The sequence below is a fragment of the Heterocephalus glaber genome, unplaced genomic scaffold, assembly GCF_053883595.1.
Source record: "Heterocephalus glaber isolate CG9 unplaced genomic scaffold, H.glaber_assembly_v1.0 deba00001481, whole genome shotgun sequence".
In the NCBI taxonomy this organism is placed as follows: domain Eukaryota; kingdom Metazoa; phylum Chordata; class Mammalia; order Rodentia; family Bathyergidae; genus Heterocephalus; species Heterocephalus glaber.
The window spans coordinates 64,902,670-64,918,675 of NW_028258317.1; the positions used below are offsets into that span (position 1 = coordinate 64,902,670).

The 16,006-nt window shown below is 42.3% G+C and overlaps 1 protein-coding gene across 14 annotated transcripts in view; it reads right to left on the reverse strand.

Annotated features, from left to right (window-relative positions):
* Positions 1-16,006, reverse strand: part of Tle1 (TLE family member 1, transcriptional corepressor) — an 89,402-nt gene that overhangs the window by 37,020 nt on the left and 36,376 nt on the right. For 10 of the 14 annotated variants that reach the window (XM_087184157.1, XM_087184148.1, XM_087184154.1 and 7 more), the window contains 2 exons: positions 8,187-8,391; positions 7,447-7,463 (listed from right to left, as the gene is read on the reverse strand). In XM_087184157.1, the coding sequence (XP_087040283.1) occupies positions 7,447-7,463; positions 8,187-8,391 (222 nt within the window). The remainder of the gene's footprint in view (positions 1-7,446; positions 7,464-8,186; positions 8,392-16,006) is intronic. The other 4 variants (XM_087184155.1, XM_013078793.3, XM_087184153.1 and 1 more) reach the window with 1 other exon arrangement.

Here is a 16,006-nt window from a genome sequence, read left to right on the forward strand (position 1 = left end):
CATGCCCTTTCCTATCTTCTGAACATTCACTCAAGACTAAGAGTCCAAAGACCCAGGGCTTCAACATGGGTAAAGACCAGTCTCTATGGTCTTCTTCCAAGAATTATACTTTTCTTTAGTGCTTCAAGAATCATGGCTGTTCACATCTACTGAGATAGCTCTACAGGGGACTAAGAGACTGAAAGAAAGTTTGGTGAGATGTTACACTGTTAATACTCCTGAACACTAGTCACAGAGGTCTTCAAGAATCTCCAGACCTCCAACAGCTCTTCTGCCAACATGTTTAACCCTGAAGGAAACTACCAGACACAAATCTGAACAAAATACCCACTCATGGGTACAGCCAAAGCTAGACAGGTTTCCCTAATGGGAAAATAATGCACATTATTCAAATGGCTTTCGTTAGCTGCCATGCTGATTCCCCTTGGGAACTTTCTCTTCCCCGCAGGAAAAGTGTTTGTGTCAGAGGTACAGATTGGAAACTCCTGACACCTCATTTATCCTTGGTTACACTGCGGCAGTGGGAACCTAATTTGCTAGCACACTCTACACTGACAATTAACTTCTCTGTGAACATTAAAACAATTAGGTAACGACGCATCCCGTCACATCTGTGTGCCTTCTCTGTCTACACCTGGTACCAATTAAGCCATCACCCCGCACTGTACTTTTTGCAACAGTCCAACTGGTCATTCACAGATTATGTGTGACATTTTAACTAATGCACTCTTAACCCAAAGATTTATGGAATCCCTGCTTGTCAGCAACATGGAGAAATCAGAAAATGTGTCCACATGGCAAGCACATAGCATCTCAGGGGCTCAGCCACGCAGGGAGTCTGGAGTACACATTTCATAGCTTGCATGCAAAATATGGGGAAGAACTGAAGTGCTCCTACACCTTGACCTAGGACCTTGGCACTGTCAAAGGCAGGTGGGTGGCTTGGTCAGGAGGACTCACCAGATGCAGCGTGGCCCTGCAGGGACACTGAATGCAACAGCCAGTGAATCGGGGGCTGGATGGCATATTAAACACATACTACCTCCTCACTCCCATCTTGCCCTTCCACCTCTTCCAGGTAAAGCAAAACAAAAACAAATTAACTCTGGGCAGCCAATAAATACAATTATTTAAAAGTAATTTTTAAATGACCTCATGAAACCATCACTCCCCAACTCAGGATTGGGTCCCAGTAAAACCCAACCTCTATGTTAAACCTTTGAATGCATGCTTTCTACTAGGGTGCTTCTGTACTTCTCAGCTCTCTAGCCTCCGATGAGATACAGACTGATCACCCCTAGTCCAGAAATCCAAGACCCACAAATCTCTGAAATCTGAAATTTTCTGAGTGCAGGTTTGAATTCCAGAGCATTTTAGATTTTGGATTTTCAGATTAAGGATGCTCAATTAATAAAGTCCATGCTAACATTCCAAAATATGAAAAACTCAGAAATCTAAAACACACTGGGTTCCAAGGTTTTCAGATAAACAATTCTCAATCTGTATTTTCTAATACAAGAAAAGGCCTTAAAACTAGAAAGCATCAGATCAGGACTTGAGTCATTTAGATATGAGTACTTCTGTCCACATCTCCTCATTTCAAAGACGGAGATGCCAAGTGTCCTATTTTCTATAGAGAATGATAAAAATGATCATGAGGTCAAAAGGGGGAAAAGTTTTTAAAAACTCACTCAAGATGCTGGGCCTAGAGGTTTCTAATTATAGAACATAAACTGAAGGCCAAGATGGTTGGGAGTAAAACATTCTTTCTATCAGTTCTGCTGTGTTTCATTAGCACAAGACACTTCTTTTCACTGTGGTCATAGCAAGTGGGCTGGGGATGTTTTCCAGTCGCACGCAGGCCAAACATCTCCTTGGTGAGTAGCTGTGGCCATAGTAAATGGCTGCCTCCATGCTGTACAAGAGAGATCACCGTCCGAGCCTGGAAATCACCCGGCCTTTCCTTTCTTTGGGGTTCACAGCAATGACACAAGTTTCCATAAAGAGAACCCAGTTTTTTAAACACACTGTTTTAAATTTTGCCAAAAGGAAATCTGCAGAGGCAATTGCTAGAGAACACTTATGTGTTTTCCACCTTACTTAAAATCTAAAATTTTCACATCTCCGTTTTAGTCTTCATTTCCAGGCCATTTCTCAGCATATCAGGTCAAGATTAACTCATATTTAGGTGAGACTGACCTTGCTCATCCCTGGTTATCTTTGACAGCACTGAGTGTTACAGAAAAGGATCAAGTCAGGGTGAGCAGGGAACCGTTTCCTGGTGCTAACACTCTGAGAATGATCCCCAGCATCTACCGTGGCCTGTGGCTCCTCACTTCCATAGCTGCCTGATGCAGTTTGTCTTACAAGACATCACAAGTGACCGGGCTGAGAGTAACTAATATAGTCACTGTCTGCTATTCTGCACAGGAATTCCTGAGGCACCTGCTCTACCGTCAGGCGCCTTCCCGCTTGAGGTTCCCTAACCCTCCCCCTCCGTGAGGCACCCTATTCTCACCCTACTGCAAAGTCTTGCCCATGCAGCCAGCATCCCACCCTCAGCTGCCTTTGTCCAAAACTCAGGTTCTTTCTGCCACTCACCAATGCTGTATGAATCCAAATTTCTTCAGAAAGAGACCACAGTATCCTCAAAGCAAAGCAAGTCTTAATCTCCTCCTTGTACTCTATAAGGTTTAGTGTCATTTTGAGAAAAAAATCAAGCAATGGGTAGTCCTGAACTTGGACCCGGTCCTACCTCTGCCAATTAATTAGTCAAGAAGAGGTAAGAAAATAAAAAATAATCATCTTCTACTAAATAAAGCAATGACTGCCCTAGTTACCTTTGAGTAAGTTCAAAATATGGACACTGATGATTTTAGAAGTCAGTCAAGGAGTCAAGGAGCGACAAAGTGCTCCCTCAGACATCACCTCAAAACTCTTTATCTAAATCACTACTTGACAGAAGCCCTTGGTCTCTAGGACACTGCTATCTCATTGATAAAATGATGGGCTGTGTTCTATGACAGGTAGTGTAGGTGAGTGAGGCATAAGACTTCTGGATCAGGAACCCTTTTTGAGTTTTTGTTATGCAAAAAAGCACCAACCCACCTCACTCTGTACACAACTTTAGCAAGTCCTCTGTTCTGGTGGCTCCCCCAGACACACCAGAGACCCCTCCCTTTCCAAGTAGCAATCACACGAGTTAGGTATTTTAGTATTACTATATTCAACATATATTTACATATAACATTAAAAGAGATGCGTGCAAAGCAGCACCAAGAACATGCACTGCCTCAAACAGCACTTAGCATATAGCTAAGTGCTCGGTAAATGTTTGTAAAATGAGTAAAATATTTGTATGCAATGTTCTATAATTTTTTAAAGCTATGTAACCCTGTCAATTCTCTAATTCAAGTCTTTCAAGCAGGTTATTTAAATGATAGCTCCTTCAGCCAAAATTTAATGTAATTTATCTTTATCAAAATAAAAGGTTTTTTATTACTACTCTGTATTATCACTTTTTATTACTACTGTATATAAACTACTTTAAGTCATTTCCTATTTCTCTGCTCAACAGCTGCACTCGTATAACTAGACTTATTTTTTAAAAAAGATTGAGAATTAGAAAAATCAAATTTAAAACCAACCAAACAAAAAACACAGCAAGTCACTAAAAAGTTCCTAGTTTTATATTCACCCCTTTCAGAAACAAGAACTTAAAAGTGTTCATATTTTTATTTTGTTCTTATTGCTTTTGTTTTCCAGGTTTTACATTAAAACAAATTGCTTATATTAAAGCTCATTTGTTTCCCTGCCATAAAAGCTTAAACTAGAAAATTGAATAATTTTGTCATTAAGAATAAACAGGAAGTACCTACCAAGCAGCTTTAGGCTCACAGCTATAACTCTATAGACATCTAAGTTACCTTTGGATCTACAGAAGTATCTAATTTTTTTGTACTTGATTTGAACCCAGTGCTGTCTCAGTCCATGAAATTAATTCTTTCCACAATTCTGGTCACCTAATTCGTTCCGCAATTCTGATTGCAGCCAAACTGCAAGCATATCTGTACTGCATGTACTAACTGCAGGCATGTTGGAAGCATGTATGGACTACGCTTGCAATATGGCTGCAACCAGAATCGTGGAAAGAATTAAGTTTGTGAAGCGAGGTACCACTCTAGTACATTCAATATAGAAAGAAGGGCAGGAAAAGGTAACGATGGAGAGTTCTGGTTTTACTGGTCTGGAGGTTCTCTGAGTCTCTGTGATCTAGATAGCAGATTTTCTTCCAGAATGTCAACCGTAACAATTGTACCACAACAGATCGAATACAGAAGCTGATGAGAAACGAGCTTTCAAGCCAAGCATTAAAGACATTTAAAAACATGCACAAGAATGCCAATTCAGGGGCTGGGGACAGAGGTCAGGGGTAAAGTGTGTATCTAGTATGTGTATGGCCTCGGGTCAATCCCCAACACCATCTTAAAAAAAAGCCTACTCATCCCACTAACACTTTTCTTTTCAGAATATGATTTTTCACTAATAATGTCATTTACGATAACAAAGTGAAAATAGCTCTTTATTCAACTGATTTTGAAATGCCTTTTTTTGCGTACTGAGGATTGAATCCAGAGCTTCATGGATGCTAAAGTTCTACCAATAAACTACACAACCAGCAGTTTTCTAATCCAGTAAATGTCAAAGTACGTAACCAAGAGAAATAGCTTCTTAGGGGTCCCTAATAATTTTAATTCTAAGGAAGAAACAGTAAGATCTTGAGGCCATAAAGTTTAAAGCCATTGGCTTGTGGCAATGGCCCTTAACCCCACTGAGTGACTTTATCAACCAAGTAGAACTAGACTTCGCAGTTCAAGCCACTGTATTAAACACACGAGCATGGTAGTATTTTAGGTGTTAATAGCACACATCATCTTATTACTCATTGCTGCTCATATTCAATTTTACACTGTTTTGAGAGCTACTTAATTTTGTGTGATTGCAACAAAATCCCACTTACGTGGACAGTGAACAACTTAACTCTGCTTTGAAGACTTAAATGTTTAGGTTACAATTAGTGTAGTCTTCCCCTTTTATATCATCACCACCCTAGAGTCTGCTGAAATAATTCGGCAGTAAACACAATATATGCATTTCTGAAAACATTAAAAGACCTTTAAAATTTGTCAAAAATTTAGCAGGAAGAAGGATACAAGCCATAATATGTAAGTCACCCTTTTCTTTTACATTACTGTACTTTTTAGATGGGGCTATGAAATGCGTCCACTGCATTTTTTACCAGAAAGTTCACTGACTGCTAACTGTAACATATGGACTTAGAAACAATCACAGTTGCCTAAAATTCAGGAACTGTTTTATATCTCTTTAAGGATACAACTAATCAATCATCCTCCCTCCAATCACCTCTCACTCCCCTGATGAACTCAATACTTGTATACATTTTTCAGCCTTTTAATAAGGTTACTGGACACAATCAGAAGTACAGGCACAGAGGAATGACAGATGCCTCTTGCTTAACTATCAAACTGATTCACGTCCACAGTATTTCAAAGCCCACACTCCGTGTGCGATACCACTGTGTTACACAACTTTTGCTCACTTTGTCACATGTCTCCTAATGTTGTCACCTCTCCCTGGCCTTCTGAGAAAGCTTGTGCTGCTGGTTACATACTTCAAATTGTAGATGTGTGTCCCACACTGCCTGACATGTAGTGAGCACCCAATGAATACAGGCATTTAGGGTGACACCGTAGTACTGAGGGGGAAAATACTAAATCAGAAATAAAGTCCCAAAGAGTTCAATAAATCAAAAACATGCAAGATGGTCTTCCCCACACACCTTCACCATTGTGTATTCAGGTCTAGTGTTGAGGTTTTAATGTGATACTCTACTGAATGGACATGGCAGAAAAGGGGATCTGTGGGGACAATGAAGTGCAAAACGTAAAGATTCTATCCATTAAGTCAAGGCTAGTTTACTCACATTTGTACTTTGTATATTTATTTCTACACTTCTATTTCCTAGTCATAATTTTGTGTCCCTTCTCTTCCCCCTCAATATTTTCCAAAGAAAATTTACAGCCCAAGAAGTTTCCTTTAGCCATTACCCACTCTTCCAGACACATCCCGACACAAAGCACACTAAGATCTATCTTAGAGAATTTTTAAAGTAACTACTCTCCACACAGAAGGGAGGAGGACCTAAACTCTTCAAACTGGAAAAACTTATGTAACTTTTCCCTAAAGTCCTAAGAGAAAAGTATCAAAATGGGAGGGGGGATGGCTCAGCTCAGCGGTAGAACGCTGTCTAGCATATGCAAGGCCCTTGGTTCAACACACAAACACACACACACATTACCATTAAAAATTCAAAGTCCCATTTTTCTCCATGTTAAAGATGGTCAAAATATTGCTATGTTCAGAAACAAAAGAGAAGAGGCAAAAATTACAGGATATTCTAGCTGAGTAGGAACTAAATTCTTACCCTCTATTTGCTCCAACAATATTTGAGAGATGCATTTTGGACACAGCTGTCCCCACAGCTACCTGGCAGATCCATGCACAGTAAAATGTACATCATACAATACAGATATAGCTTGGTAAAAAGGTAAACTCTATAAGCACATTGCCAAGTTCAATGAATTTCTTTGTCTTTAAGCATTTTTTTGTATGACCAGTGTAAGGCCTAAAATAAATTTAAGCCCAAGCTCACACTCCAAGAACAATTATGCAGAGGGCATGGTGGCACATGGCTGTGCTCCCAGCACTTGGGAGGCTAAACTGGGAGGTAGGAGGCTCGCCTTAAATTCGAGGCCAGCCTGAGCTACATGCTGAGTTCAAGGTCAGCCTAGGCTACACAGCAAGACCCTGCCTTAAAAAACAAACAAAGAAAAAGAACAATTATGCAAAGAAAACTAGATATAGAAACCTAGCAACTAAGATGCATTCAGAAGGCAGTGAATGTTTCAGGTAGAGGTAACACAAGACCACCCAATTCCACACACGGTTGATCTCTTATCTGTAAACCCCACATAAGATGAAGATAAAAATGAATGTTGTTCTAAAAGCTACATGCAACCAGGACTCAGAATGCAACAATGAACATTTTTAAAGTAGGTCTGAGCTCTAGATCAAAGTGTATTTCCAGGTGAGTAATTACAGCAAACAGCCTCAATTCCAAATGATACCCCTTCTTGTCTAACACGTTTTATTCAAAAAAAAAAAAAAAAAAAAAAAAAGAGGGGAACCTATTGGATATCAAAAAAATAACCTTACACAAGAAAAAGGAAAAGGAAAAAGCCAGGTTACTGAAAGAGACGGGGGCGGGGGGGGCGGTATGTTTGTGCCCCAGTGTATGAAGAAGGGACGTACGCGGCCGCGCAGTGGAGGGCTGTGTTTGTGTGTGGCGGGTGTGGGGGTACTTACTGTGCCCGGCTCTCTGTCTGCTCCCGAGGTTACCAAGAAACGCACAGACATGCCCGTTCAGACACAGAGGCAAGAACAGAAATAAAAAAAAGGGGGGAATAATTAGAACACAAGCCCCAAACAGTTTTAAAAATGGCTTTTATTTATATAAGTCATTGCACATTCCTAATACAGTGATTTCCTGAAAATTACAGTATTTTGTAAACATAAGATTTACAGTTTAACCATACACAAAGCCTATTTTTTTATTTCTTGACAGAATAAATTACTTTTCTTCAAAAATTAGTCAAGTGCAATTCTGCCCAATATTTAATGCATACTAGAATTAAAGCCTATGAAACTAAGTAGTAACAGATGCAATTATCAAACCTTTCATTTGAACACATTCACTTTCAAATTTAACTTATTTCGCCCCATTTAACAACATTACTTTCTTTGAAAATTACCCAATTAAGCAGTTAACAGTTTTCCATAATACGTACAGGCCACTGGCATTAACGAGGCAGTTGCCAAGATGTCAAGATGCCTGCAATCTAACCAGACTGAGAAATCTACAGATGCCCACGGAAAGCCCTGCAAATGAGCAGGGCAGAATGGGTGTCCGTGGAAAGCTCTGCGACAGTTCCTCTTAGCTCACTGTTTGCTCTGTATAGGATGGGGCTCTTGTTAGCGATGCACACGTTTGCAGCACTGTCTGAGTATGAGGGCAAAGCCCTAATCCGGCTTGCCCGGCCTCTCACCTCTGTGGTGCTCTGCATCATGGTGCTTCTTGTCATCTTTCATTGTCAAGTGAGACTGCCCACTCAGAGCACTAGACAGCGCGAGAAGGCTGGCACTGCCTCCCAGGGGCGGGATGCCAGGAGGCTGGAGTCCCGAAGGGTGAGGCGTCAGGGGCACTGGGGGTCCGTGGCCGTGCGAGAGATGCTGAGCTTGCAACTGCTGCTGCTGTTGGAGGTGGTGAGAGGGGGGGAGAGGGAGGGGAGCAGGTGAGGTGGTCACAGTGAGGGAGGCAGCATCCAGGGGAAAACAGAATCGGGGGTGCAAGAAACAGAACAGGGAGAGGGACAGGGACACGGGGAGGAAAGGGGGAAAATGAGATTAGCGCTTTCCATTCACCACAAGCTTTTACCTCCTTAGCCCCTTCTCCCCACCACGTCTAACCCTCAGGCGTGCACTGACACCTCCCGGCATCACTCACCCTCTGACGGGGGTGGTGCGCATTGCTAAGCAAGTCTGGCAGAGTTAGAAAGGACCTACAGTTAGTTCCATTTCTAAGGGTCTCCAGGGAGGAAATCCAGTTGCCCCTGAATCTAAGATGCTGCAGGATTTCAGGACTCCTCTGGATTTCAGAGCCGCGAGGCTGGGGGAAGGGGTGTGCACTGCACAACGCAGTAAGCACACCCCAACCAGTGCCAGTTACAAGACGACTGCATCTCACCCAACCTTCCTGCATTCGTTTACCCCAATGGTCTAAGCAGACAAAACCAAAACGCACCAAGAAGAACAGGCATCCTGGGCCTCGACCCTTGTGTGTTACTCTGTCACCAAGTCCTCTCAAAACGTAACAACTATTGATATTCCTGTTTCTCAGAGGGAACCAGGGCTCAAAAGCTCTGGGAAATTGCTGAAGTCTCCCACTCAGCAGGAGGAGCTTCAGTCAATGGCCCTCACTGCTGCGTTCTTTCCTGTCCTAGCCTGCAGAGCTGGGCTCAGGGAGCTGGGCTTGTAAGAACCGGAAACCACAAGACGAAACAGTCTCCCCATTCCTTCCTCAAGTCCCCCACCCAAAGCCACCACTTCCATGAACAGATGAAAACACAGAGACCCAGAGAGATTAAGAAGCTTGACGAAGAAAGCAGTTTCCACTAGTCACGTGGGACTCAGACCAAGGTGACCCAAGTCCCTGTTCCCAATGCCTTTTCCACCACACCTCTTTGCCTCAGTCTACCACTCAACACACCCAGACCTTATAAAGCTGTTCCCATTAGCATGTTCACAACAGGGCTGTAATTCTTATCTTGCTGCCAGGCAGGTACCTGTGGGACATGCACGGCTGTCGCATTGGGTAGTTTTGTATTCATTTTATTAGTAAAAACTTCAAGGAAAGTGATTAGGTCCATTTGTCCCACCACTGGTACAAGGTGCCTGATGGGCCAGTCGTGCATATACCAGCAGTGGTTCAAATCCTCGGGGATGTGTTAGACAGAACCACAGCTCGCATATATTGCATTTACAAGCACGTTGCACGTAATGAGAAGGGAATCTAAGAAACGGCCCCCGCCTCATCCATCTGGACATGTCTCAGCCGTCCAGAGAAAACTGGCGTTTGATGAGACAGTAAACTGACTGACGCTCACTTTCTACGATGAACTTCAGAACATGCTCAAAGATTCTAATCCACACTCACTTCGCTGGGACTTAATTACTTGTTCCACTTATTACCCGCTTACATGAAATAAATATATTGACTCTTCAAGCCAGACCTTCAGTCATGTCCAGCCAGGCCACAGATTTCTACTTGAAACCCAAACACACCTCCCACCCAAGAGTGAGAGAAAGCAGCATCTTAAGTCATAACCGGCATCTACTGCTATTCTGCGGTACATGGTCCACCATTCCCAGCACCTTTAGAAAGTCCCGGGGAGTCGGCCTCCTTTTCAAAGTTCCTTTCAAAGATTGCCTTCTAATTAGAGGGAGAAACAGAACAGGGGCTGGGGTCACCATGGGCAACATTAATAGTATCCTTGAAAAGTATTTAGAAACCACTCATTCACCATTTGAGATCATAGTAACAATTTCTTTTACGCATAAAATCAACTTCCTGTCATCCAAAGACACTAATTCTTGCTGTCACCTTTTAAGAGCCCAGCAATGGTGAGACATAAAGCTGAAGACACTGGCAGCGTTGTCACAGTCCACTGGGCATGCTCGTTAGCACTTAATTAGCAATGAGACACCTGCCATGAGAAATGTGTGCAGAGGAGGATGTGGAGCAGGTCTGCCCCACCAGCAATTACTACCACTACGGAGAGTGTGAGCTGTGTCCAGCTTCTGGGGGAAATGCAGCGATGCATACACAAGCGAACTTGGTGGGGTAATTAAGCACAGCACTGATTAAGGGAAGATGAGAGGCTAAGCAGAGGGAAGGGATTTAACACAGGGTGGAAGACACTTCTCCCTCACCCCTCCTTGCATCTTCAGCTCCCTCCAAAATCCAGACTGGAACCACCACAAGAGTAACTATGGAGGTGGATTTTGGGTTCGAGCAAACACATACTAGGTGGTATCTGTGTAGTTTTTCTTTCAGAATCCCAATCAGCTTTCAGAAAGATGAGCTGGAAAGCTGACACTGAAATATTACTGACAAGAGGGGCTAGCTTATGCAACAATGGGCCTTCTCATAGCTGTGAAGTGGAGGTGTGTGGTTAAACCCAGCAGTTAGGCTAATAACTACCAAAGAAGACATTCAACAGCCTGACTGCCCAGAGCAACAACCCTTTCCACCCTGCTCTGGCTCTCTAGATCTCTTGAAGAAAGCTCACTATCCGTCATTCCAAGGAACTAGGTTCTGGGTTCTGCCTTTCCTAGCTCAGTCATCTTGAGAGCTGCTTGTTTAAAACAAAAGCAATACCTTGTCAAAGCACTACATAGCAATTAGATGGGACACAGCTGCTGAAGGCGCTGTGGTTCCAGGAAATGCGGATCCACTCCTGCACACTGACCTCTTGGTCCTGCGAAGCACTGTGTGTTCACATCCACTACCCCATGGGAACTTGCACACCCGAAGTGAAGACGTAGGTAGTGGGCTCCCACTTCAGGATGACACCCACTCAAAGCTAAAAAGCGGTCCCCAGGGCTCAGCACCAGAGTGGGGACTACACAGCATGGTGCTTCCCAGGGCAGCATTTCTCCTGTAATCACAGCAGTCCAGTCCCATTCCTAGCACAGGAAGGAGCCAAGCAATTCCCTTTTCCTCTGAAGCCTTAACATTTCTCTCCCTGCCCAGTATCGAGAGCAATTCTTTATATCCAGGAACAAGCACACCTCCACACCATCCAGCCTTAACAGCAGCAACACAAACTGGTTCGCAGTCAGCTCTCTTGATCCTGGTCCTACATCTGAAAAGGAGAACTTCATGTGCTCCCAGGCCTCTTCCAGAGAGGCTAGTAAAGAATCAAGCTTCCTTCGCAGATGAAACCTGTTTCTAAGATAAAACACATTTCTTTAAATAACAGAAGGTCAGTACCTGAAGAGTGAGACGGGAGCTGCAGAACAGGGCTGCTGGCACACTTCAGCCCCAGCTGCCTCTGGAGAACATTTTCTCTCAATAAGGTTTACCTGAAGCCATATAGAACCCACCATCCTCACCAAAAGAAAAGTGCATAAAATCCACCTACAGAAGACATTTCAGAACAAGAGTGACACTGCCACGGCTATACGGCCAAAACCTGTATGTTACATCTGCCCTCTACTGACTAAAACCTGCACCGAACATTTGGAAAACTACATGTCTTCGCAATATGGCAGCAAGGAAAATTCACACTTCTGTGGAAATCGTTACTTTGTAATAATTAGGAAGCATTTTTAAAAGTTAGTGCTTATATTTGCAATAGCTAAAACTTGGAAGCAGCCCAAATGCCCATCAACTGGAGACTGGATCAAGAAAATGTGGGGTTTTTTATAAAATGGAGTACTACTCAGCCATAAAAAATGAGAAATTAGAGACATTTATAGCTAAGTGGATGCACATTGAGGCAATACTCTCAAGTGAAATAAATAGGGCACACATGTATAAATACCGAATAGTTTCTCTGGTGTGAGAAACTGAAAGTGTAATAAGGACTAAATGGATAATAGGTAATGTGAAATAGGAAGAAAAGGGGTAAAGGGGAAGGGGAAGTGGGAGGGCTAGGGGAAAGGATAGAAGGGAATGGGATTAATATGAGAAAATGAAAAACTGGAAACAAAGTCTTTGTAGATTGGGAGTGTTGGGGGTTGAAGGGAGGGCTGGGCAAGGGGGAAAATAAGAACCAAGAGAGATTATGTAAAGGTGCAAATTTCCCATGATAAATGTCATTATATTGTATACCTAAAATGTACCAATAAAATAAAGTTAAAAAAAAAACCAACAAGTCAGTGCTTCTGAGCTGGGCGTGGTGTGCACCGCTGCAATCCCAGCACTCTGTGGAACTGAAGAGGGCTCCAAGTTCAAGGCCAACCTGGATAATCTGGCAACTTAGTAAGACCCGGTCTAAAATTAAACATGAAAAGGGCTTGGGATGTAGTTCAGTATATGACCCTGTCAGTTCACAGTACTTTAAAAAAAAATGTTTACAAAGAATACTAAGGCAAAACAGTCTGTAAAACTCTTAGAAGAGACATGTCTGATGAGTGATGACAGTGTTTAGGGTTACAGCTGGCTTCTCAGGCTTTCAAACTACTACAGACCAGCGGTTCTCAAACAGAGCAATTTTACACCCGCCCCTCCCTGAGCCGGGGACATCTGGCACCATCTGTAAACGCTTCTGGTGTTGTAGCTGGGGCTGGGGAGTGAAATGCTACTGCACCCAGTGGCCAGAGGCCAAGGATGCTGGTAAAAATTGGGCTGAATCCCCAGTACCAAAATACTGATAATAATAATGATAATGATAATAATAATAATAATAAATCCTACACTGCACAGATAGTGCTCTATCACACAGAGATTCATGAAGCCAAAAATGTCACCAGCACTGAGGCTAAGGAAACCCAGTCAAGATCTAAGCGGAAATTCTGTCCTTACCTTCCTGTTTTGTATGCCACGTGACTCATCAAACTGTGGTTTACAATACACGACTTTTCAACATCCAAGCACTGACTGTACCTTCATCACCACCCGAGTCCCCTGTCACCACTCAAAAAATGAACATCTGCTTTCTAAAGTGGATTCCATTAACAACCTGGGGAAGAGGGGCTTCTATATTTTACAAACAATTTGGGAAAGACCTACCCTGGGAATTTTCAGAATGGTACTCTGGTGCCTCAGAAAATCATGGAAAAGGTTTGGGCTTGAGGATAGAGGGAAATGCACTTGCTCTAACCAAAACAATCTGAACAGACTGAGAGACAAGAAAAACGCACACCAAACCCCAAGATAATGATACTGAAAACACACAGGGAATAAAGTAACCTCATCTGTGTCAAACAACAGCCAAGCATTTAAAATTTTAATACACATTTTACTTAGTGCAGCTTGGGAAAATTATGTTACTATAATGAAACTGACTTTGTTGTTTACATTCAGAACTATAATGTAATGGGGTGTAGTGGTTTCCACATTGTTGTTTCTAAAACACGGGTGCAGCACTTGCTTTACTACCACACAGCTGCCCACACAATGAAGCAGGATACCCAGGGTAACAATAAAGGTCGATGGCCACCTTCTCCTCACTAGAATGCTAAGCTCTGTACCACTTACCACTGAATCAAATTTAATGTTGGAAATTTCACCCACCTTACAACTCTAGGAACAACTCTGTCATCAAAATTTAACCCAGTGAGGTCGAAAGCCATGCCCCTAGATGGCATCTCAAATGCTAAGAGTGACAGTAGTGGCATTTACAGTACAAAGTATGGAAACGTTTTTGAAAGGGGAAAAAAATGTGAAAAGGAGCATTTGTTGACAGTTCTCTCCCAATCATTCTTCCTTGATTTCTGCTATTTTTCCTGTTCTTTAACACACTCAGTTATCTGGGGGCATTGCAGAAAAAAGAAAATTGGTGTGCTATGTAAACAAGTGGGAAGGGCTGTCTGACAGCAGCAACATCAAGAATGCTATTATAGGAGGTACTGGAAAATCTCCCTTTATGTGAATGGCCTCTCTCATGAAGAGGGGGCAAAGATGATAAACAGGTGGAAACTACTGATGGGGCCAAGAATTCTCCAGGCACTTGAAGACAATAGTAAAAAAATAAGTAACAATGCACTTAAAGGCCCATCTCAGTGCAGGTGCACCCAGAAAATAACACACTGACTATTACCTAAGGAATGGGAGAGAATATTTGCAAACCACTGAACTCAAACAATTCAGCAAGGGGGGGAAGCTCCAATATAATCCAATTAAAAAGGCAAAGGATGGAAACTGACATTTCTCAGTAGATATACAAAAAATGGTCACAGATACATGAAAAATTCTCGACATCAGTAGTCATCAGGGTAATGCAAATCAAAACCACAGTGACACACACTATATCACCTCACACCTGTTAAGATGGTGATTAACAAAAGAAAGAAATTCTGGCAAGAGTATGGAGAAAAGAGAATAATTACACAGAATTTCTGGGAATGTAAATTGGTGATGTCTTTATGGTAAACAGTATGGAGGTTCCTCAAAACACTAACAATAAAAACAATCAGTTGCCTTGAGTCTTTGGGTTCATAAAAAAACAAAACAAAACAAAACAAAACACTAACAATAGAAGCCCGGTGTGGTGGCAGTATGTCTAGAATCCTAGCTACTCTGGGAGGATGAGGCAGGAGAATCATAAATTCAAGGCCAGCCTGGGCAACTCACTGAGTTTCAAAATAAGTACAGTACAAAAAAGGTTAGGGTTGTAGCTCCTTGGTAGAACACGCCTGGGTTCAATATCCAGTACCAAAGAAAAAAAACAAAAGAAAAAAAAAATTTGTATGATCCAGCAATCCTCCTTCTGTGTATATCTGGTATTCAAAAGAAAGGAAACATCTCAAAGAGATACCACCTGTACTCCCATGTTCACTTTAGCATTCATTATTCTTTTATTTCGTACTGGGGATCGAACTTGGGACCTTGTGCTTGCAAGGCAGGCGGAAGAACCACTGAGCTAAATCCCTGGCCCTAGCATTCATTATTCTTAAGAGCCAGGAGATGGATAAAACCCAAAAATCCGGGTAAATGAACGGATAAAAAAATGTTACGGGCTGGGGATTTAGCTCAGTGGCACCATGCCTGCTTCACAAGCATAAGAATCTGAGTTCGATCCCTGGTACTAAAAAAAAAGAAAAAGAAAGAAAGAAAAAAAGAAAATATTATGTATGTACAATAGAACACTATCCAGGCTTTCAAAAGCAGGAAGTACTCCCATTTGTGACAGCATGGGGGAACATGGAGGACATAAATAAGCCAGGTTCAGAAAGACAAAACACCCATGATCTCATTTTTACGTGGAACCTAAGAGTTGAATGCACAGAAGCAGCAAGTAGAATGGTGACCAGAGACTGGGGAACTGCTGCTGAAAGGGCACAAAGTCTCAGATCTTACAGAATGAATGAATCCCAAAACTCTAATCGGCAGCATGGTGACCACAGGTAATGCTATTGTGCTTGAAATCTGCTAAGACTTTGTGAGAGTAGATATTAAGTGTCTTTGCACCATACACCCGCACAGTAAGGGTGGGAGGTGATGGATATGTTAACAAGCTTGGCTGTGGTAATCATTCCACAATGTGTATGTGTATCAAAAGGTCAAACTGTACACTAAAATACAAACAATTTCTATTTGACAATGATATTCACCCAAAGCTTGAAAAAAGCAAGAGAAAAT